This window comes from Narcine bancroftii, chromosome 1 (genome assembly GCF_036971445.1).
Source record: "Narcine bancroftii isolate sNarBan1 chromosome 1, sNarBan1.hap1, whole genome shotgun sequence".
Lineage (NCBI taxonomy): Eukaryota > Metazoa > Chordata > Chondrichthyes > Torpediniformes > Narcinidae > Narcine > Narcine bancroftii.
Window position 1 is genome coordinate 65,323,167 of NC_091469.1, and position 22,145 is coordinate 65,345,311.

Sequence of the window (22,145 nt, forward strand, 5' to 3'; positions counted from 1 at the left end):
CAGATTATGTACCTAAAATGGTAAATCTAGACCAAACTGGATTTATTAAAAAAAGACAGACAACAGACAATATTTGTAAATTTATTAACTTAATTCATGCAGTAGAAGGGAGTAAGGCGCCAACAGTAGCAGTTGCTTTAGACGCAGAGAAGGCCTTTGACAGAGTAGAATGGAATTATTTATTCAAAGTATTGCAAAAATTCAGTTTACCAGAGAAGTATATTAATTGGATTAAAGCATTATATAAGGGGCCATTGGCGAAAGTGACAGTAAATGGATATATATCAAAGCAATTTAATTTAAGCAGATCAACAAGGCAGGGATGCCCACTATCACCCTTATTGTTCGCGTTAGCTATAGAACCACTAGCAGAATTGATAAGAACAGAAAATAATATAAAAGGGATAAAAATAAAAGACAAGGAATATAAAATCAGTTTATTTGTGGATGATGTTATAGTGTACTTAACAGAACCAGAACTATCAATAAAAGAATTATATAAGAAATTGAAGGAATATGGAAAAGTGTCGGGTTACAAGATTAACGTAAATAAAAGTGAAGCAATGCCAATGAATAATGCGGATTTCTCAAAATTTAAGAAGGAATCACCATTCAGATGGCAAATGCAAGCAATAAGATACCTAGGTATACAAATAAATAAAAATCTTGGCCATCTATATAAACTCAATTATTATCCACTAATGAAAAAATTACAGGACGATTTAGAGCATTGGAAAGATTTACCACTAACACTAATAGGAAGGATAAACTGTATTAAAACAAACATTTTCCCAAGGATACTATATCTATTTCAGGCATTGCCAATACACTTGACAGAGAAATTCTTCAAGGAATTAAAGAAAATAATAAGGAAATTTTTATGGAAAGGGGGGAAACTGAGGATAGCATTAGATAAATTAACAGAATGGTATAAACAAGGAGGCTTACAACTGCCAAATTTTAAAAATGATTATAGAGCCGCACAATTAAGATACCTATCAGATTTTTATCAAACAAGGGAAAAGCCAGATTGGACTAGATATGAACTATATAAAATAGGGGAAAAGATACCTGAACACATTATATAAATGGGATGAAAAATTGGTACAACATAGGAGTTCTCCAGTATTACATCATCTGCTCAATATTTGGAAGAAGATTCATGTAGAGAGGAATAAAACAAATTACCAATTACCAAAACTAATAATGACGCAAAATCAGTTACTCCCTTTTACAATAGATATCCTTTCCTTTAGAGAATGGGAGAAAAAATGGATCAAAAGAATAGAAAATTGTTTTTCAGGAAATAGATTATTATCCTTTGAACAAATGAAGGATAAATATAATATAACTCAAGATACAGTGTTGGCATATTACCAACTGAGATCCTACTTGAAGGACAAATTAGGAAGCAGTCTGAGGTTACCAGAGGGAAGTAACTTTGAATATGTGATTACAGATACAATGATAATCAAAAAATTTATAACAAATATGTATATTAAACTGCAAGAAAAGGAGAATGAGGAAACAAATGGTAAAACTAAACAAAAATGGGAACAAGATTTAAATATAAAGATAAAGAAGGAAACATGGGAGAAGTTATGCTCTGGAACGATGAGAAATACAATAAATACGAGGTTACATATGATACAATATAACTGGATACACAGGCTATACATTACACCTCAAAAGTTAAATAAATGGGACCCAACAGTATCTGACAGATGTTTTTGTTGTAAAAAAGAAATGGGAACAACAATTCATGCAATCTGGACATGTGAGAAAGTAGAAAAATTTTGGGAAGATCTAAACCAGATATTAAATAAAATTACAGAAAACAATATACCAAAAAACCCAGAGATCTTCCTCTTAAGTAACATAAAAAACAAAGAATTTGGACTTGATTTGGATGGTGCACAAAAAAGATTTGTTAAGATAGCTCTAGCCGTAGCAAAAAAATGTATTATGTCAACCTGGTAATTAGAAGATAATTTGAGAATACAACAATGGTATATAGAAATGAATAAATGTATTCCATTAGAAAAAATAACATATAATTTAGGAAATAATATTGAAATATTTGAACAAATATGGGAGCCATACATGAAACACAATAGAGAAAACCTACCGGGGACATCTACCACCTAAAATAACGAAAGGAGAAGGAAATGAAAAGAATTGACTCAGTGGAATTTCTTGTTTATTTTTATTGAATGACAATATTGTTTGACTGGTTTAATGTATCTTAGATTTTGTACTTTAAATGAATGGGGGGGGGAGGTAGGGAGGGTGGGTTGGGAGGAGGGGGAGGAGAAAATGACACTGTATATATTTGAAAAGGAAAATGTATGTTTCTTGGTCAATGTGGTTTATGGTGTGAAAAATAAAATTTTTTAAAAAAAACAAATCTTCCGGCTGGATTGGCAACCACAGCCCCAGACCACCACTGGAATGTTTTTCTGTATCAGAATAGCCACTTCCCTGGCTCTGGAATTTAAGGAGGATGACACCACCAGGCCCACTCACCCCTCTTTAACTTTATAGGTTCTTGATTTGTAAAGTGAAGTTCCTGTAAAAATATTATATCTGTCTGCATTTTTAAAACTCTCTTTATCAGTCCATTCATCCTATCCACTTTGAAACTTACAAATTTAATTGTCTTATCTATTACCCCAGGGCCCTTCTACCATTTTTCTCCCCTCATTTTTCCCTGTTACTTATCTTCCATCCTGTTTATCTGCTGTAGATCTCTGACACAGATGACCATGCTCCAAACAAAACCTGAAAAAAAACTAAAATCAACAATTCATAAAAAAAACCCCAAAAATACCCCCAAATACCTCCCCCCCTTCTCCACCCTAGTCTACCCTTTCCCTTCTTGGCACTCATACCTGAGATACTGGTGCCAATTTCCCCACCATTTTGAGGTCTGCATATTGCACCCATCTATCTCTTACTTGTTCCCTCCCCCTTTGAGCTTCCTGTAATAATTCTTCATTTAACTTGAACAGTCATATTTAAACAATAATATAGTGAACATATTCCCCTCTATGTTCATAGCACTTGCTATATATATATATATATATATATATTTTTTTTTTTTTTTCTTTGGCTTGGCTTCGCGGACGAAGATTTATGGAGGGGGTAAAAAGTCCACGTCAGCTGCAGGCTCGTTTGTGGCTGACCAGTCCGATGCGGGACAGGCAGACACGATTGCAGCGGTTGCAAGGGAAAATTGGTTGGTTGGGGTTGGGTGTTGGGTTTTTCCTCCTTTGCCTTTTGTCAGTGAGGTGGGCTCTGCGGTCTTCTTCAAAGGAGGCTGCTGCCCGCCAAACTGTGAGGCGCCAAGATGCACGGTTTGAGGCGTTATCAGCCCACTGGCGGTGGTCAATGTGGCAGGCACCAAGAGATTTCTTTAGGCAGTCCTTGTACCTTTTCTTTGGTGCACCTCTGTCACGGTGGCCAGTGGAGAGCTCGCCATATAATACGATCTTGGGAAGGCGATGGTCCTCCATTCTGGAGACGTGACCCATCCAGCGCAGCTGGATCTTCAGCAGCGTGGACTCGATGCTGTCGACCTCTGCCATCTCGAGTACCTCGACGTTAGGGGTGTGAGCGCTCCAATGGATTATATATATAATATATATAATACACACACACAAAACTCAGCCCTTCCATTGATTTCCCTTTATCTCCTTATTTATGTTTAGGGTGGCAGGGTTTTTGCATAGTCCATTACCTCCCCAGGGCCCTTAAAAAAAACCTTTTCTCCCCTCCTGCCCTTGTTACCTTCAGAGTTGCTGGGTGAAAGAGGGTGTACTCAATTCTTTTTTGCCTAAGATTTCTTTTTACTAGATCAAATGCACTCCTGTGCCTTAATAGTGCCACACTAATGTCCAGGTAGAAGAAAACTTTTACTCCTTCATGTACCACCAGGCTCCCCTTTTCCTTTATCCCCAAACTTGCCACCCACAAAACTCAATCTCTGTCCTGGTAGCGAATTAATCTAACCAGGACAGAGTGGGGTCATTGATTTGGACCCAGGCAGAGGCAAGAGACTGGTGTGCTCCCTCTATCTCCAAATCTTCTCCAATTTTTCCCCTCCCCAACACCTATGGGATCCACTTTTTAAAGATCCCCACTGGGTCTCTCCCTTCCATACCCTCCTTCACCCCTACAATCTTGATATTATTCTTCCTGCTGTAATTCTCTAACAAATCTATTTTTCCCCACAATCTCTCTCTCTCCCTCACCTAAACATCCATTTATTTCTCTCTATCTTATCCAACCTTTCCTCCACCCTCTCACTTCTTTCTTCTATCCCTGTCACCCATTCTGTCAAGTTATCTAGCCTCTCTTTTATCACCCCCAGGCCTGCCACCAGTGTTTTCAATGTTTTTTTTAAAATCTGGCCAATGGCCACCATTCTATCCCTGGTAGAGGGCATCAAGCCCTCTACCTCCTTTCTTTTCTGCTCTTGTTTAATGTCTTTCTCCTTATTCTTCCTCCCTTTTCTCCATCTTTCTCTTCCACTTCTCCAACTTCGATTCGCACAGTATTTCTTCCAGCCCTCTGTTCCTGTTGCCTCTTTGGCCTCACCACTCCTGCTTCCCGCCTGGCCAATGCCTCGAATTCCTGACGATGCTCTGCGATCAGTCTCCACTCAATCCCTGGACTAAACAACTTTACCCAGTCTCTTATTTTTCTCGCAGCCCATTGGGTTCCCTTTTCCATCACTGCTGCTGCTGTCGCCGTGTCAGGCCGATTCCTTTGCATACAGGCTTCCTCATCTGCACCCGACAGCACTCTAGCCACCTCACTTGCAACTCCCCGCTGACCTCCACTAGGGCTGCCATCGCATACCGCTTCAGATATCCCAACGGGGATCACGATGTTACTATCCCAACACCAGTGCTGTCGCCGGCCTCTGGGAAGGCCCACAGTTGTCTCTTTCTTCCTGACCACGAGGTGAGTCCTTCCTGCTCATCTTCTTTTCCATTCTTTCTAAAATCACTGTTTTTGTCTTCTTTCCCATTCTTCCTCACCTTTTTCTTTTTTCTTTATCCTTTCCTAATAATATTTTTTATGTCTTTTAAACTTAACTATCCAGGTAGCTCTAGAAACCTACTACCACTCCTCTACCACCATCTTGGATCCTGCTACTATTTGCATTTTACGCCAAATTCTCTACACCTCCACTAACTTGCACCTGTAGAAATTTCTTTAATCAGGTTCAGCACGTGGCCAATCCAACCATGTATTTGAAAATCTCATTTATATCCTGGGATGATGCAAGTCATTATGCAGCACTAAGGGCCACTTAAGTAAATGATGATTCTGTCGGGAGCAGAACCATTTTAACAAAGCTTTTGGCCTCATGTTATGTGGTAAACCAGGCACCAAGAGAACCCAAATGGTAAAGAACCTTGTTGAAATGTGTTCAAAACACAATGCTGGAGGAACTCAGCCAGTCTTGCAGCATTCATTGGAGGTAAAGATATATTATTGACACTTCGGGCCTAAGCCTCAGACCTTCTGTGAGACCATCTGAGTTCCTCCATCATTTGTGTTTTGACTACCATCACAGTATCTACAGACTTTTCTGTACTTGTTCTTGTTGAAATGTGAACTAGTATCCATTTAGTCAACTATTTCCAATGATTTGGAAAGTAATGTTTAAATATAATCGGATGAATTACCAAATATTTTCCCAGCTGATGCTTGGCAAAAACAGATGAGGAGAACCTCATTTAAGATTTTCGGGTTCAACTACTGGATTTTGTAATGGATATGAAAGAGCAGAGGTGAGTAATGATTTTTGGCTATGTGAAAGGAGACAGAGGGAAAAGGGAAGAGATTGACAGAGCCAGGAGAAAGACAATAAGGGGTAGAAGTAAATCACAAAAATCTGTAGAATGAGGTGTGGGGGGGGGGGGGGGGGGAGGGCAGCGCTAATGGAAACCAGAGAAGTCGATGTTATTGCCATCCACTTAGAGGGTGCCCAGACGAATAATGAGGTGTTTTTCCTCCTAATTACAGGGGGTCTCAGTCTGGCCGTCCATGGACAGATGTATCAGCAAAGGAATAGAATGGGGAATTGGCCACAACCAAGGTGCTCAACAAAGTGATCTCCCAGTCCATGTTCAGTCTCTCTGATGCAGAGACCACATCCCTGCAGATTCACATGTAAAATGTTGCTTCACTTGGAAGGACTGTTTGGGCCCAACTGATGGTGCTGCAGGTGGTTAGGGCGCAACCAGAGCATTTCCTGTCGTCAAAGGGGTAGGTGCCAAGGGGACGATTAATGGGGAGGAAGGAGTGAATGAGAGGCACAAAGGGAGTGGTTCCTGTGGAATGTGGAGAGGGGATTGTGTGTCTCACGTAGCAGGTGGCAGAAGACATGTTTGACACAGAGATTGATGGGTTGGTAGGTGAGGACAAGGGGAATCCTGTACTTGTTGCACTTGGGGGTGGAGGGGGCCAGGGCAGATGATGTGCAGGAAATGGAGATGATGCAGATGAGGGCAGAGTTGATGGTGGTAGAGGGAAAGTCACATTGTTTGAAGGAGGAGGACATCTCCGAACTGGTATGAAAGACCTTGTCCTGGGAGCAGATGCACAGAGATGAAGGAATTGAGAGTTAGGAATGGAATTCTTACAGGGGACAGATTGTAGTCAAAGTTGTGTTTCACTCATGTCAATTTATTTAACTTCCATTCATTTTTAAAAGCCAAAATCAACAGCAGATAACAGTGAAATAACTTTGGCCGCAATACCATTAATTTATAGGCACACAGAAGTTTTTCTCCCCTTCGCCTCCCCAGGAAGGTGAGTTTCAGCAGCGAGAGCTAAAGGAAACCAAAAATACACTCCTTTCCTTTAATCAAAACATTTATTTTTCAAAAATATTCAAAAGCAGCAACATTTGAATTTTATTCATTCAATATAAATCTATAGAATATGTATTTAACAATCATGTATATCAAACTTTCATTAAACTCAAAAATTTGTACGGATGTTTGCTATTTTACTATGCTCTGCAGCATAAAACTCATTTAATCATTTATACACAAACATATCCTTAAGTTAATAGTTACAGAATTGCAATTATTAAATATTAATTGCTTTCACAAATCAAACCAGCAAACAGAGCCCAGTATTCCCATCACCTCTTAGTGCATCATGCTTTCTCATGGCCTAAATACAAGGTAAGTATGAATAACAGTACTCTCTTTGAAAAGTTGATTTTTTGGGAGGGGGATTGGTAAGATTCGTTATACAACAGTGAAAACGTAGCAGCAGAAAGACATCAAAGTATCATTTCAGCTATTTGTTGACCATATTTGCACAGCGAGTAAGTGAACATTGTTTTGGAAATTTGAAATAGGCCCAACTTTCAGTGCAACATTGGGTCTTAAATCTGAAAAAATTGGAAAATGTTTGGGTATGAGCGGCAGAGAACAACAGCGGCTCTCTTGAACAGCTCATAATAATTCACAGCTAACTTGTCCTTTGTCAGTGTTTTGTTCTGTACTTTTTTTTTACGTTTCCAGCCAAAGACGGAAAGAAAAAAAGGAGAAAAACTTGAGTTTTAAAAAATTTGTTTTGATATCAATTGCAGGAAGTTGGGTAATTAACTCATCTACCCACTGTGCACGTATTATAGGAAAGCAATAATACTTGCGGCAGTATAGATTTTCTTCTATTTGCCAGTTTATGAAAGCGTAACTGAGTTCACTTGTAACCTAACAAATGTAATATTATGGAACTGACCCACAATCTAATCCATTTAAAATATCAAGGTTGCTTTCTTATAAAACATGCAAAACAATTTATGGATGTTTAAAACAAAACTAACAATAGGCTGAAGTCATCAATTTATGAAAACACTGCAGAAGTAATTCTGCAGGCAGCATTGTTAATTTAATGTCTGTTTAATGAGTTGTAGATTTTAGTTGTCTCCATCGCTATAAGGTACTGAAGTGAACTTTATAAACCAAGTTTAAGCACAACAGATTCTTTGCTGCTTTTATCAAGACACACTCAGTTGTATCATTTTCTCTATCTTTGGCTAATAAACCATGCTGCTCTAAAATATACTGGTAAGACTATCATTAATTACTGACTGAAAATGTGTGCCTTGGATAATAGAACCCTAAATTTTGACTTTCAAGTTTAGTCTTTTGGATATAGATAACCCAATGATTGGGTGGACTGCCACAAGTTTTTTTTTTAGTAGAAATTAAAAATATGTAGCAAAGTGAAGCAGTTAGAATAGGAAAACAACAGCAGTGCGACAACCAAGATCCCATAGTAATTTCCAAACCTATGGCGTCAAAATGCCAATCTGTCAAGGCAGAAAATGGCCTGGATCTCTAATACAAAAAAAGGGAAAAAATTTAAAAAAGAATTGTATGTATGCTAAAGTTAATTCCAAATCTTACACGGATGACTCTTGTATTTTGCATACCTTGTTAATTTTACAGTCTTCTTTAGCTATTCACCAATCTCTTCTGCAGTAATGTTAGTTTACCCTAATGAGTCATTATGTTCAACTGTGTTGGATCGATCTTTCTCTTTCATGCATATTGATTATAAAATCAGTTGGTTCATGGTAGTTTGGTGTGTGTGATGATCAGTTTAACAATTGAATTACGCTCATTTAGAATCATTTTCTGTAGTAAACATATAACATTAATTTTTTTTTACCATGAAAGCTTGCATTGTAGATAAATATATAATTGGAATTCAAATGGGTTCAAAGTCAGTTGAAATGCATTGCACAATATTTAAAAAAAAGCACATAGAAAATGCTGGGACACACTGACTTGCTGAGTGTTTCTAGCACTTATTATTTTAAAAAAAAATAACTGAACTCCCACTTATTACCAAATTAGGGTGTTTTTTAAATTATGTATTTGATAAATTATATTAGATATGCACCTTGACAAAATGACGATGGAAATTTATCAAAAGGAAATTACTTTTGTTTGCAAATTATTTAGGCAGAAGCTCGCCACTCTTATTTGCAAATTAACTAATTGTGTCTCTGATAGAGCATAACGTGAACTAATTATGCAGGAAGCATTTCACTCACCAAAATTTAAATGTTTCTTTTCATCATGAAAAACCCACTGGCAAAATCTTTCTGTGCTTCATGGCAACAGGTTTATCAGCAGCTATTAAATATGATTTTATACCTTTGGTGTTTTTTTTTGTTATAAATATGTGGCTAGTTTTGTCCCTCGTGGTATTTCATTTTGCAAGGGCTGCCACTTAGTAAATTCACATTTCTGTTGCTGTTGTTGATCAGAGAGATGTGCTGAACTGATGTTTATTAGTGTTTTTATTAGTGCTACCTGTTCTAATCCAATTGGGTCACTTGCAATCATTGCCACATCAAATCTGGATCATAGGCAGCTTTACCATCTCACAAAAAAGGCTTCAATGGGCTATTCAACCGAATCAATTTTATTCAAAGTATTGATTTAAAAAAAAAACTCAAAACCGATTGAGAAATAAATGAACAGATAAATAGAAATATTTTGAGGGATTTTTGCAAAATTTTGGAAGATTCCCTACAGCTTAAATGGTTCAGAAACTATGGTTAAAAACAAGGTCTTCATTTATATTTTACATATCTAGTTTGTTGTTTAATGTCATAAGAAAATCGGAAATGCATGTTTAATTTGTGCAGTTTATGCTTTAGGAACAGCAGATAGATTCAAATTCAAGATGAACACATTTCAATATGAATGATTTAGGAAAATTGTTGACTGTTCTCAACATATCCACTCAAGGGCAAAGAGTTGTTAAAAATAATGAGATGCAGTGAAAAATATCTGGTACATTGTCCTAGATATTAGCACAAACTTGTAGTGAAAATACATCCTGATGGTATTGAGTTGTCCAGAGTCTTCAATGTGTGCAGTAAACCTAACAATAGATGGATTATTCCCCTGCAATTTTGTAATAAATATAATTATTCTATAAATGAGCAAACATTTGATGACAATCAGCCAGTCTGATGACAAAGCTTCACAATGCTGCTAAACCAGCTACCAGGTTTTTCCTCATTTTCCAGTTTAAAGTTGGGTTCTGTCCTAGAATAAGAAGACAGGGAGGCATGGATTTCAGAAAGATGCAAAAAATCTGCTACACTCCATTAATTTGAGGTTGGTTGTTGCAGTTGCTGTGGAGCAAAATGTCGCTATCACTGCCAATCTTATTCTGAGGTCATCTCTGGGCAACAGATCAACTTTTAGTTCTGCATCATTTCTGAATATGGTTTATATAGATTTTAAGAATTTCTAAAATGTATCACAGATTAATATTATTCTTCCAATCAAATGCTTTAATTATAAAAATGCAATTAAGTCAGGTTTAACCCTACTTGTGTATTTATGAAATCTATATTTGGTTTTGAAATGACTGTATGGAAAGCTGTTTTACTTGTTTCCTTAGGATTGAAAACTGCTGAAACATTTTACAGTAACTATCATGAACCATATTCATTTATTCATCTTATTGCTGCTTGACATTCTAAATCAAGAATAGATTTTGGAAAATCCTGCACAGAATCACTGGTTTCTTCTTCCGAGTCACTGTGTAGAATCTCTGAAGTTTGAGTGTTTTCAGTGTCTGACAGGTTAGGATTGCACTGTCTCTTTAACAAGTTTCTCCATGTGGTGACTGTAAGAGGGATAATTAAACCATAACATTAATTCAACTTGGGGATTTAGCATCAAGGGATAAAGCAAATTATTAGGTATTCCAACTAAATTCAAATATTGCTGGTTCTTTTCCCTTTCATCAATCTGACTGTGCTTAACATGATTTCAAATTGCAATAGAATTGAGAATTATACACTTTATATAATTTATTTAAGTCACAGTTGATCATAAGAAAATTGAAAATAGATTTAACATTGATATAAATGGTTTAAAAGATCCAAAATTCTCCTTTTCCAGAGCAGAGAATAATTTCATGAAAACCAAATTTAACTCTTAACTTGCACCACACGGTATTCTGTGACAGTTTACTTGCCCAACAGAACCATGAAAATGAGTTGCTTTTGCACAAATGAATATTGGATATGGATAATTTAAATATACAGTATATAAAAATACATAAAAAGACCAATTAGCAAAATGTGAAATAGTGCACATAGAACAAGGCAAGAAAGTGAAAGTAAAGAAACCCAAGATACTGTGTCCAAATTGATATGGAAAATGAAAGGTGTTAAACTTGTTGTTTGAGATTAAAATTGATATTCCTTGTAAAGATGTTGCTGCACACAAACAATATCATTAGTTAAAGATCTGCTAGTGGAACTAAAATATCTACAATCCTCAGCAAATACCTTCACTTCTGACCTTTGATGGATGGAAGTTCATTGATACAAGATGGTTTAGAGTTCAATACTTCCTGGGGAAACAACTGCTGTGACAGCCTGTAACTGAGATGATTGGTCTTGAACAATCATGAAGATCTTGTTATCTAGGGAAGGTAAGATTGTAACACTAGAAGATTTTAACCTTTAGTTTAATTACAACTTTATGATGGACACTTAGTCAATTGCTGGGAAGTCACTAACATTTTAGCTCTTCTGTATGCACTTGAAAATGTGGAAAAGACCATCTCTTGAAGCAAACTCAGCATAGGTCAATAGGGTACTTAAGAAAAAGTACTGCTTTTTTAAAAATTTTTTTAATTTTTCACACCATAAACCACATTAACCATGATACATACTTTTTCCTTTTCAAATATATACAGTGCCATTTTCTCCCCCCCCCCTCCCTCCTTCCATCCCACCCTCCCTACCTCCTCCCCCCCATCCATTTAAAGTACAAAATCTAGGATACATTAAACCAGTCAAACAATGTTGTCATTCAATAAAAATAAACAAGAAATTCCACTGAGTCAATTCTTTTCATTTCCTTCTCCTTTCGTTAATTTAGGTAGTGAATGTCCCCGGTAGGTTTTCTCTATTGTGTTTCATGTAAGGCTCCCATATTTGTTCAAATATTTCAATATTATTTCTTAAACTATATGTTATTATTTCTAATGGAATAAATTTATTCATTTCTATATACCATTGTTGTATTTTCAAATTATCTTCCAATTTCCAGGTTGACATAATACATTTTTTTGCTACGGCTAGAGCTATCTTAACAAATCTTTTTTGTGCACCATCCAAATCAATTCCAAATTCTTTGTTTTTTATGTTACTTAGGAGGAAGATCTCTGGATTCTTTGGTATATTGTTTTCTGTAATTTTATTTAATATTTGGTTTAGATCTTCCCAAAATTTTTCTACTTTCTCACATGTCCAGATTGCATGAATTGTTGTCCCATTTCTTTTTTACATCGAAAACATCTATCAGATACTGTTGGGTCCCATTTATTTAACTTTTGAGGTGTAATGTATAGCCTGTGTATCCAGTTATATTGTATCATACGTAACCTCGTATTTATTGTATTTCTCATCGTTCCAGAACGTAACTTCTCCCATGTTTCCTTTTTTATCTTTATATTTAAATCTTGTTCCCATTTTTGTTTAGTTTTACCATTTGTTTCCTCATTCTCCTTTTCTTGCAGTTTAATATACATATTTTTTATAAATCTTTTGATTATCATTGTATCTGTAATCACATATTCAAAGTTATTTCCCTCTGGTAACCTCAGACTGCTTCCTAATTTGTCCTTCAAGTAGGATCTCAATTGGTAATATGCCAGCACTGTACCTTGAGTTATATTGTATTTATCTTTCATTTGTTCAAAGGATAATAATCTATTTCCTGAAAAACAATTTTCTATTCTTTTGATCCCTTTTTTCTCCCATTCTCTAAAGGAAAGTTTATCTATTGTAAAAGGGAGTAACTTATTTTGCATCAATATTAGTTTTGGTAATTGATAATTTGTTTTATTCCTTTCTACATGAATCTTTTTCCAAATATTGAGTAGATGATGTAATACTGGAGAACTTCTATGTTGTACCAATTTTTTATCCATTTTATATATGTGTTCAGGTATCTTTTCCCCTATTTTATCTAATTCTAATCTAGTCCAATCTGGCTTTTCCCTTGTTTGATAAAAATCTGATAGGTATCTTAATTGTGCGGCTCTATAATAATTTTTAAAGTTTGGCAGTTGTAAGCCTCCTTGTTTATACCATTCTGTTAATTTATCTAGTGCTATCCTCGGTTTCCCCCCTTTCCATAAAAATTTCCTTATTATTTTCTTTAACTCCTTGAACAATTTCTCTGTCAAGTGTATTGCCAATGCCTGAAATAGGTATAATATCATTGGGAAAATGTTCATTTTAATAGAGTTTATCCTTCCTATTAGTGTTAATGGTAAATCTTTCCAATGCTCTAAATCGTCCTGTAATTTTTTCATTAGTGGATAATAATTGAGTTTATATAGTTGGCCGAGATTTTTATTTATTTGTATACCTAGGTATCTTATTGCTTGCATTTGCCATTTGAATGGTGATTCCTTCTTAAATTTTGAGAAATCCGCATTATTCATTGGCATTGCTTCACTTTTATTTACGTTAATCTTGTAACCCGACACTTCTCCATATTCCTTCAATTTCTTATATAATTCTTTTATTGATAGTTCTGGTTCTGTTAAGTATACTATAACATCATCCGCAAATAAACTGATTTTATATTCCTTGTCTTTTATTTTTATCCCTTTTATATTATTTTCTGTTCTTATCAATTCTGCTAGTGGTTCTATAGCTAATGCGAACAATAAAGGTGATAGTGGGCATCCCTGCCGTGTTGACCTGCTTAAGTTAAATTGCTTTGATATATATCCATTTACTGTCACTTTCGCCAATGGCCCCTTATATAATGCTTTAATCCAATTAATATACTTCTCTGGTAAACTGAATTTTTGCAATACTTTGAATAAATAATTCCATTCTACTCTGTCAAAGGCCTTCTCTGCGTCTAAAGCAACTGCTACTGTTGGCGCTTTACTCCCTTCTACTGCATGAATTAAGTTAATAAATTTACAAATATTGTCTGTTGTCCGTCTTTTTTTAATAAATCCAGTTTGGTCTAGATTTCCCATTTTCGGTACATACTCTGCTAATCTGTTTGCTAATAGTTTAGCTATTATCTTATAATCTGTGTTAAGTAATGATATTGGTCTATATGACGCTGGTGCGAGTGGATCTTTCCCTTGCTTTAGTATTACTGTAATTATTGCTGTTTTATATGAATCTGGTAAGCTTTGTGTTTTATCAATCTGGTTGATTACTTCCAGGAGGGGAGGAATTAATAAATCTTTAAATGTTTTATAGAATTCTATTGGGAATCCATCCTCTCCTGGTGTTTTATTATTTGGTAATTTTTTTAATTATCTCTTGTATTTCTACTATTTCAAAAGGTTCCTCTATTTGTAATTTTGGTAGTTCAATTTTAGTTAGAAATTCATCTATTTTCCCTTCTTTCCCTTCGTTTTCAGTTTGGTATAATTGTTCATAGAATTCTCTAAAGTTTTCCTTGATCTCCTTTGGATTATATGTGATTTGTTTCTCTGATGCCAATACCATTTTCTTAGCTTGTTCTGTCTTAAGCTGCCATGCTAGAATTTTGTGCATTTTTTCCCCTAGTTCATAATATTTGTTTTGTCTTCATTATATTCTTCTCCACCTTATATGTTTGTAGTGTTTCATATTTTATTTTTTTATCTGCCAATTCTCTTCTTTTAGTTGTATCTTCCTTCATTGCTAATTCTTTTTCTATATTTACTATTTCCCTTTCCAACTGCTCTGTTTCCTGATTATAGTCCTTCTTCATCTTGGTTACATAACTTATTATTTGCCCTCTGATGAACGCTTTCATTGCATCCCATAGTATAAACTTATCTTTCACTGATTCCGTATTTATTTCAAAATACATTTTAATTTGTCTTTCAATGAATTCTCTAAAATCCTGCCTTTTGAGTAGCATGGAGTTTAATCTCCATCTATACATTCTTCGAGGGATGTCCTCTAACTTTATTGTCAATATTAAGGGTGAATGGTCTGATAATATTCTAGCTTTATATTCTGTTTTTCTTACTCTATCTTGCATATGAGCTGATAACAAAAATAGGTCTATTCTTGAGTATGTTTTATGTCTAGCCGAGTAATATGAATATTCCTTTTCATTTGGATGTTGTTTCCTCCATATATCCAAAAGTTGCATTTCTTCCATCAATTTAATTATAAATTTGGTTACTTTGTTCTTTCTGTTAATTTTTTTTCCCAGTTTTGTCCATATTTTAATCTAAATTCAGGTTGAAATCCCCTCCTATTAATAAGTTCCCATGCGTATCTGCTATCTTCAAAAAAATATCTTGCATAAACTTTTGATCTTCTTCGTTAGGTGAATATACATTGAGTAGATTCCAAAACTCCGAATATATCTGACATTTTATCATTACATATCTCCCTGCTGGATCTATTATTTCCTCTTCTATTTTAATTGGCACATTTTTACTAATTAATATAGCTACTCCTCTTGCTTTTGAATTATACGACGCTGCTGTTACGTGTCCTACCCAATCTCTCTTTAATTTCTTGTGCTCCAATTCAGTTAAATGTGTTTCTTGCACAAATGCTATATCAACTTTTTTCTTTTTTCAGTAAATTTAGCAGTTTCTTCCTTTTAATTTGGTTATGTATTCCGTTAATATTTAAAGCCATACAGTTCAGCGTAGCCATTTTATACTTTGTTTATCTTCCCTTTCCGTTTCTCCATCATCACCTTTCCTTCTTATCCATTTCTGCTTTCTTGTTTTGAACACTTTACCAGACAACATTTCTAAAACATCAAACATTTTCCTTATTCTCCTATTTAAAACTTCTTTAACCCCATTCTCCCCTCCCCCTCCTGAGTTGCCCTTTATCCTTTGTCGGACAACCACATCTCCCCTCGGATTTGCGAATTCACTCGCAAACGTCTAACAAAGGTCACTCTTTTAATTCCCTCCTTATTCCCTCTATTCCATTTCCCTCCCTTATTAATTCTTGTCTATACTCTATATATTTTCCTCTAAATACAGATACATTCATGTATGCACACTATATATATACACACATATACCCCTTTACACACATACATATAGATCGTGGTCATTTTTACTCTTATTACATGTCTTCATCTCTCTGCTTGTTTTGTAGTTGTTCTGCAAATTTCCTTGCTTCCTCTGGATCCGAGAATAGTCTGTTTTGTTGCCCTGGAATAACTATTTTAAGTACCGCTGGGTACCTTAATATAAACTTATATCCTTTTTTCCATAAGATCGTTTTTGCTGTATTGAACTCCTTCCTCTTCTTCAGGAGTTCAAAACTTATGTCTGGATAGAAAAAAATTTTTTGACCTTTATATTCCAGTGGCTTTTTGTCCTCTCTTACTTTCTTCATGCTTTCTCCAATATATTTTCTCTTGTATATTTTCTATGTTGTATATCTTAAGAATTTTACTAAAATGGATCTTGGTTTTTGCTGCAGTTGTGGTTTCGGGGCTAAAGTTCTATGTGCCCTCTCTATTTCCATTTCTTCCTGTAATTCTGGTCTTCCCAGGATCCTGGGGATCCAATCTTTTATAAATTCTCTCATATTCTTGCCTTCTTCATCTTCCTTAAGGCCCATTATCTTTATATTATTTCTTCTATTATAGTTTTCTATTATATCTATCTTCTGAGCTAACAGCTCCTGTGTGTCTTTAACTTTTTTATTAGATTCTTCTAATTTCTCTTTTAAGTCTTCTACTTCCATTTCTACAAATGTTTCTCGTTTTTCCATATTTTCCACTCCTTTTCCTAACTCTGATATGGCCATTTCCATTTTATTCATTAAATTCTTGTAATTGCCATTCTTACACTGATTCCATATATTCTTTAAAAAAAGATACATCCATTGTCTTGCTTTTCTCTTCTTCTTCCACTTCTTTCTGTTCTTCTTCTTCTTCCTCTGGATTGACCATCTGTTGTTTCCTTGTTTTCTTTTTACCCTCTTCTTTCGTGTTGTCGTTATTGTCTGTGTTCTGCACCTGCTGCTGTGCTGCAGGTGTCTCTCTCAGCTGTGGAGATCGACTCCGCAGCTGTTCCCCCCTCCCGTCAGTGTGTTTTTTTTCATGCGCATCGCGTGCGCGGTTGCGCACTTTTACTCGGCTCTGCGAGCCATTTTTGTAGTCCCGAGCCCGGGACTTCCACTGACCTGCGGGAGCGGGCTTCTCTCTCCGCGGCGGGCCTCTTCGTACAGGTAAGGCCTTCACCTTCTTCTTCCGACGTCTTTCCTTCTTCTTTTCTTCCCATTGTTTTTGGTTTTTCTTTTTTCGCAGCCATTTTCTCCACACTTTTACTTTCACTTTGTTTTGGTTTTTAAGTTTGTGCCTTTGCTTTTTCTCTATCTTTTTTTAACTTTTCTGGAGAGGGCTGGGGTTCCCCTACCGGCCACTACTCCATCACGTGACTCAGAAAAAGTACTGCTTGATGGAACTGTTAAATGCACTTTTCACTGTTTTGCTAATTGGCCTGATTGTAAATAGTCATAATTTTCATGGACATGATACAAATGAAAAATTCTGCATCTTGTTGGGTAAATACAAGTGTTACAGAAGCAATACAATGTTTTTTTTAATTGAAGTCCTTTATCTTGGCAACTACCATGACAGTCCTTCATTTAAACACCCTTTTATGACCACAAAAGTAAAGTCATTTATAATAACTAAACTCCAGTAATGTGCAAATTGCAATTGTATATCTTGCAGTCAGAACCTGGCTTGTCCAGGTTCATGTGGCCATGGTTTAAATGTTAGAAAGAACCTAATTTTTTCCACACAGGATGGTGGTCATCTGGAATGAGCTGCCAACCGGGTGGAAGAGGTAGATAAAAGACAGGTGTTTAATGAGGAAAGGCATGGGGGGTGGGGGGAGGAGATACAGGCCTACTGCAGGAAATGGAGTTGGTGTACATGGCCATCATTGTTGGATTTATGAGGTGGGCCAAAAGGGCCTGTTTCTTTGCTGTACCATTCTAGGATTCTGCATTTGTCTGAAAGCCATTGTTACCCACTATCCTCGTGTTCACAATTTAGGTTTCCAACTAGAAGGGATGATTACAATTTAATAAATGCCTCACTATGGTTGCACAGGAAAAGACATTATTATATATGAATGTAGCCATTTGGAATATATGCCTGTATGATATTTAATACGCACCATATTCTGGTTCACTGGCTTCAGTAAAAGATTGAGAGGTCATGTTGTTTAATGCAATGGTCTCTGAAAGATTGCACAATGGTTCCAATGAATTGCCTTTATCTGCCTGTAATTCTTGCTCTAGAGAATTCAGCATTTCTTGATATACTTTCCTAGCTTCTTCAGTGAGTTCAACCATTTGATGAAACTGATTCTGTAAGTGAAATATTGAAAATATTAATTTTCAAAATTGATACAATTTGTGTCAATAGAAGATCAAAATTAATTTTCTATCCAGCAATCGAATATTCACATTCATATTTAATTTCCTGTTGAACTTAAAATATTCATTTTCAGTTAAAATGTGACACTGCAATTTAACAAATGTAAATATGGACCATCGCCTTCCCAAGATCGTGTTATATGGCGAGCTCTCCACTGGCCACCGTGACAGAGGTGCACCAAAGAAGAGGTACAAGGAGAGCCTAAAGAAATCTCTTGGTGCCTGCCACATTGACCATCCCCAGTGGGCTGATATCGCCTCAAACCGTGCATCTTGGCGCCTCACAGTTTGGCGGGCAACAACCTCCTTTGAAGAAGACTGCAGAGCCCACCTCACCGACAAAAGACAAAGGAGGAAAAACCCAACACCCAACCCCAACCAACCAATTTTCCCTTGCAACCGCTGCAACCGTGTCTGCCTGTCCCGCATCGGACTTGTCAGCCACAAACGAGCCTGCAGCTGACGTGGACTTTTACCCCCTCCATAAATCTTCGTCCGCGAAGCCAAGCCAAAGAAGAAAGAATATGTTAAATAGATACACTAAAATAGATACACTATTGCTGATATGATGCACATCCAGCAACACTGCATTCTAGTTAATGTAAAATGTACTCCATGGTGCTCCTGATGGTTCAGCACATCTATACATCAAGCCCTCATTATGCATGGACTTTACCTGCAGGCTCAAGTTCTTCTGGGATCAGCTATGCTTCAGTGGGAGAGTGAGTGGATGCTTGGCCAGAACCGGGAGCTCGAAAATGTGTGTGCTTAGATCTTTGATCAGAACCAAGGATTGATGTCCAGAATATTTGTATCTTTCAACTTTTCTGACTAGCATTAATTTACTGGGAAAATTTATTATACAAATTTCACTTTAAAACTGCAAATAAAAGTGAAATGATGAATAACTTCTAATAGTCTAGAAAATCTGCTGGAAGCCTGATTGTGCCGGATTGTTGATTTTTAATGTGAATACATCATTCAAAATTCTTATATGGCTTTTTTCAATACTGTCACAGAATTTAATTTCATATCCTTTTAAAGAGCAGCAGCAATATGGAAATTATACTCTCTTAAGATCCCCTGTGACTTTGCAAATCACTGGTTCTGAGTGACTAACCTCAGCACCGTCATAGCTGAAGATTCCAACCACACTAACAGGAACTGCTTTGTTCACACAGCGGCCGAGAGCTCTGCGATTCAGAGCAAATACAAATGGAATCTCTTGTTCACGGGCCACTTCAATTATAGTATACAATGCTTCATCCAAGCCACCTGATCAAAACAATTTTTAGATATTGTAAACATCTTAAAGACAAGCTTTAAAAAATCCAACGTCTGTAATTCACAAAAATGAATTGGTAAGTTTCCTCCAGGACAGGGGTCAGCAAATTATTTAAACCATCGACCTCTTCATGGAATCCTTGATTTCTCATTGACCCCCAAGCATGTAAAATAAATAAATAAATATTATCAATTGTGAATTTCTCTATAGCCTAGACATTTATCTACCCCTTGGATAGTCCCATCGATCCCCAGGGATCAATATAGACCACTTTGGTGACCCTGCTCTAGGATAAGAATCTTTTGATCATTTAAGCTGATGGAGCAGGCTCAACAAAAATATTTGCCCTATCCAAAGGCACTTTCAGGTTGATCAAATACTAATTTGTAAATGGGGAAGTTCTTTGCCCTTACAGCTAAAGATGTTCCTTCCTGAATGTGCCATGGCTGGCTCCAAGGCGTTGAATCCAACCCTTCTCAGGGAAGCATTATTGGCAGAGCTCTGCGCTCTGCCACCTGACCTGAATGTACAGCCGCTACAAGCGGCTGCTTATGGACGGGCTGATGATGCCATCAGCCTGTGACCCATCTCCCCACTCACCCCTCTCCCTCCAAGGCAGGGGCAGCAGGGCAGTGGGAGCTATCAGCGGTGGCTGTCGGGGCAATGGGAGCTGTCAGCTGAGAGTGTTGAGGCAGCAGGAGTTCTCTGTGGCTCAAAACACAGCAGAGCAATGGCCGTCTTCCCTATCTATAATCCCTCACCTAGCAGGAACTATTCTGGGAACCACAGAGTGGTTCCAGCAGCTTGGGGGATTATGGGTAGGGAAGACAGCCATTGCTCTGCTGCATATTTATGAAGAGTGGCACCAGTTGCCCCGCCTCCATCAGATCGGAAGGTCGCTACGAGGCGTCTCTGGATATGAATGGGACGATGGAGCATCCTTTTAGGGCTGCTGTCTGAAAGATAAGTTTTTGGTTTTCCATCTGCTCCTGTAGTCGGCCTCAAGGTGGAGGCCTGACATGAAATGGCATAAAAAATCTGGGATTAAGGGTGTGCCTGTCAACACTGGAGAAATGAGTCACCTGATACAATTACCTTGTTACTTTTACATCTTTCCTTAATCTACTTGCATATGTGTTCCTTCATCCCCTATAATAGTCTTTATTCTCTTAAAATTTGATTTGGTTTCTCATTAGGTTGCTTGTTATTTTTTAAACTTATATTTTCTTTAATTTCTTGGTCCCGCATTTTCTGAAATCCAAAAAAGATCCTCAAGTTCACTCTACTTTTTGCCAACATTTAAACCTCGACATATCTGACCTGCTAATTATTTATAACATTTTCTGTTTTAATTTCCGATTTCCAACATTTATCTTCCAGTAGGGGCTTTTATTTTTAAAGTCCAACTCCAATTATCTGAAACGGTCAGGACCTTTTTTTTGGATAACTGGTCGTTAGCAACAGCAAATCACTTGTATCAATGTTTAACAACAAACAACAAGGGAAGGCTAGCATTAAAATAATGTTTAATTCTCACTAAAAAATTGATGGCTGCAACACCACTGCCAATCACCAACATCTCCCAACCACTGATTCCCGACATGTTCCCCACTGCTGCCGCTGATCCCTGGGGATGCTTTCTGGGCTGGTGGAATACTCATTGGTGAGTTTGTGGGCTCCGGTCTCCCCGGTCATCGGAGCTCCTGACAACCGAGTCCCGACTCAGAATCCTCCCATCAGCTTACCATACATGCACACTCAGTGTACATGTGTGGTTGTAGGCCATGGGGATGGTTTGCAGTTGGCGTCAGGAGCTCTGGTGTACCACAGAGAGAGTGGAGGGGTGTGAATGCCACTAAGCCCTGAGGTCCCACTCCTGCGTGAAAGGCCAGTCTCTTTGATGACGCCGGCACAAGGGATTCTTCCGACCGTTTGTGGCTCGGAGGCAGTTTGAGAGGGAGACAAAAGTCAATGGGGAAAGGTAAAGAAGAAATGGAAAGAGAGAGGGAAGGGAGTTACCTGAAACGAGGACAATCGTTGATCTAATTTCCCGTTGAGTGAATTTTTTTTTCCAACTTGTGAAATCAGTTTGGCTCCAAAAAAATTTTGGATAAATGAGAATTTCTGATTTGTTTTGGATATCATCAGTCATCCAAAATTAAAAAAAAAAATTCAGGTAAATGAGGATTTTGGAGAATCACATTTTGGACAATTGGAGTTATACCTATATCTTCCTATTCATTTTGTACCATAAGGGGATATATACATAACTTTAAACTGAACAGTAATTATTTTAAACAAGAGTTATTGCTCATTTGCAATATACCTTTCAATTTCCAGATCCACCATAGTCAGCTTGTACTTTGTATTATA

The 22,145-nt window shown here is 36.9% G+C and overlaps 1 protein-coding gene across 4 annotated transcripts in view; it reads right to left on the reverse strand.

The window, feature by feature from the left end:
- Window positions 1-10,484: 10,484 nt before the first annotated feature.
- The window catches only part of secisbp2 (SECIS binding protein 2), a 108,731-nt gene continuing 97,070 nt past the window's right edge, over window positions 10,485-22,145 (reverse strand). For 2 of the 4 annotated variants that reach the window (XM_069928679.1, XM_069928669.1), the window contains exons 16-18: window positions 19,608-19,762; window positions 18,226-18,418; window positions 10,485-10,692 (exon numbers count right to left, since the gene is read on the reverse strand). In XM_069928679.1, the coding sequence (XP_069784780.1) occupies window positions 10,520-10,692; window positions 18,226-18,418; window positions 19,608-19,762 (521 nt within the window). In that variant the 3' untranslated portion in view covers window positions 10,485-10,519. Of the gene's footprint in view, window positions 10,693-11,362; window positions 11,500-18,225; window positions 18,419-19,607; window positions 19,763-22,145 lie in introns of all 4 variants that reach the window. The other 2 variants (XM_069928690.1, XM_069928696.1) reach the window with 2 other exon arrangements.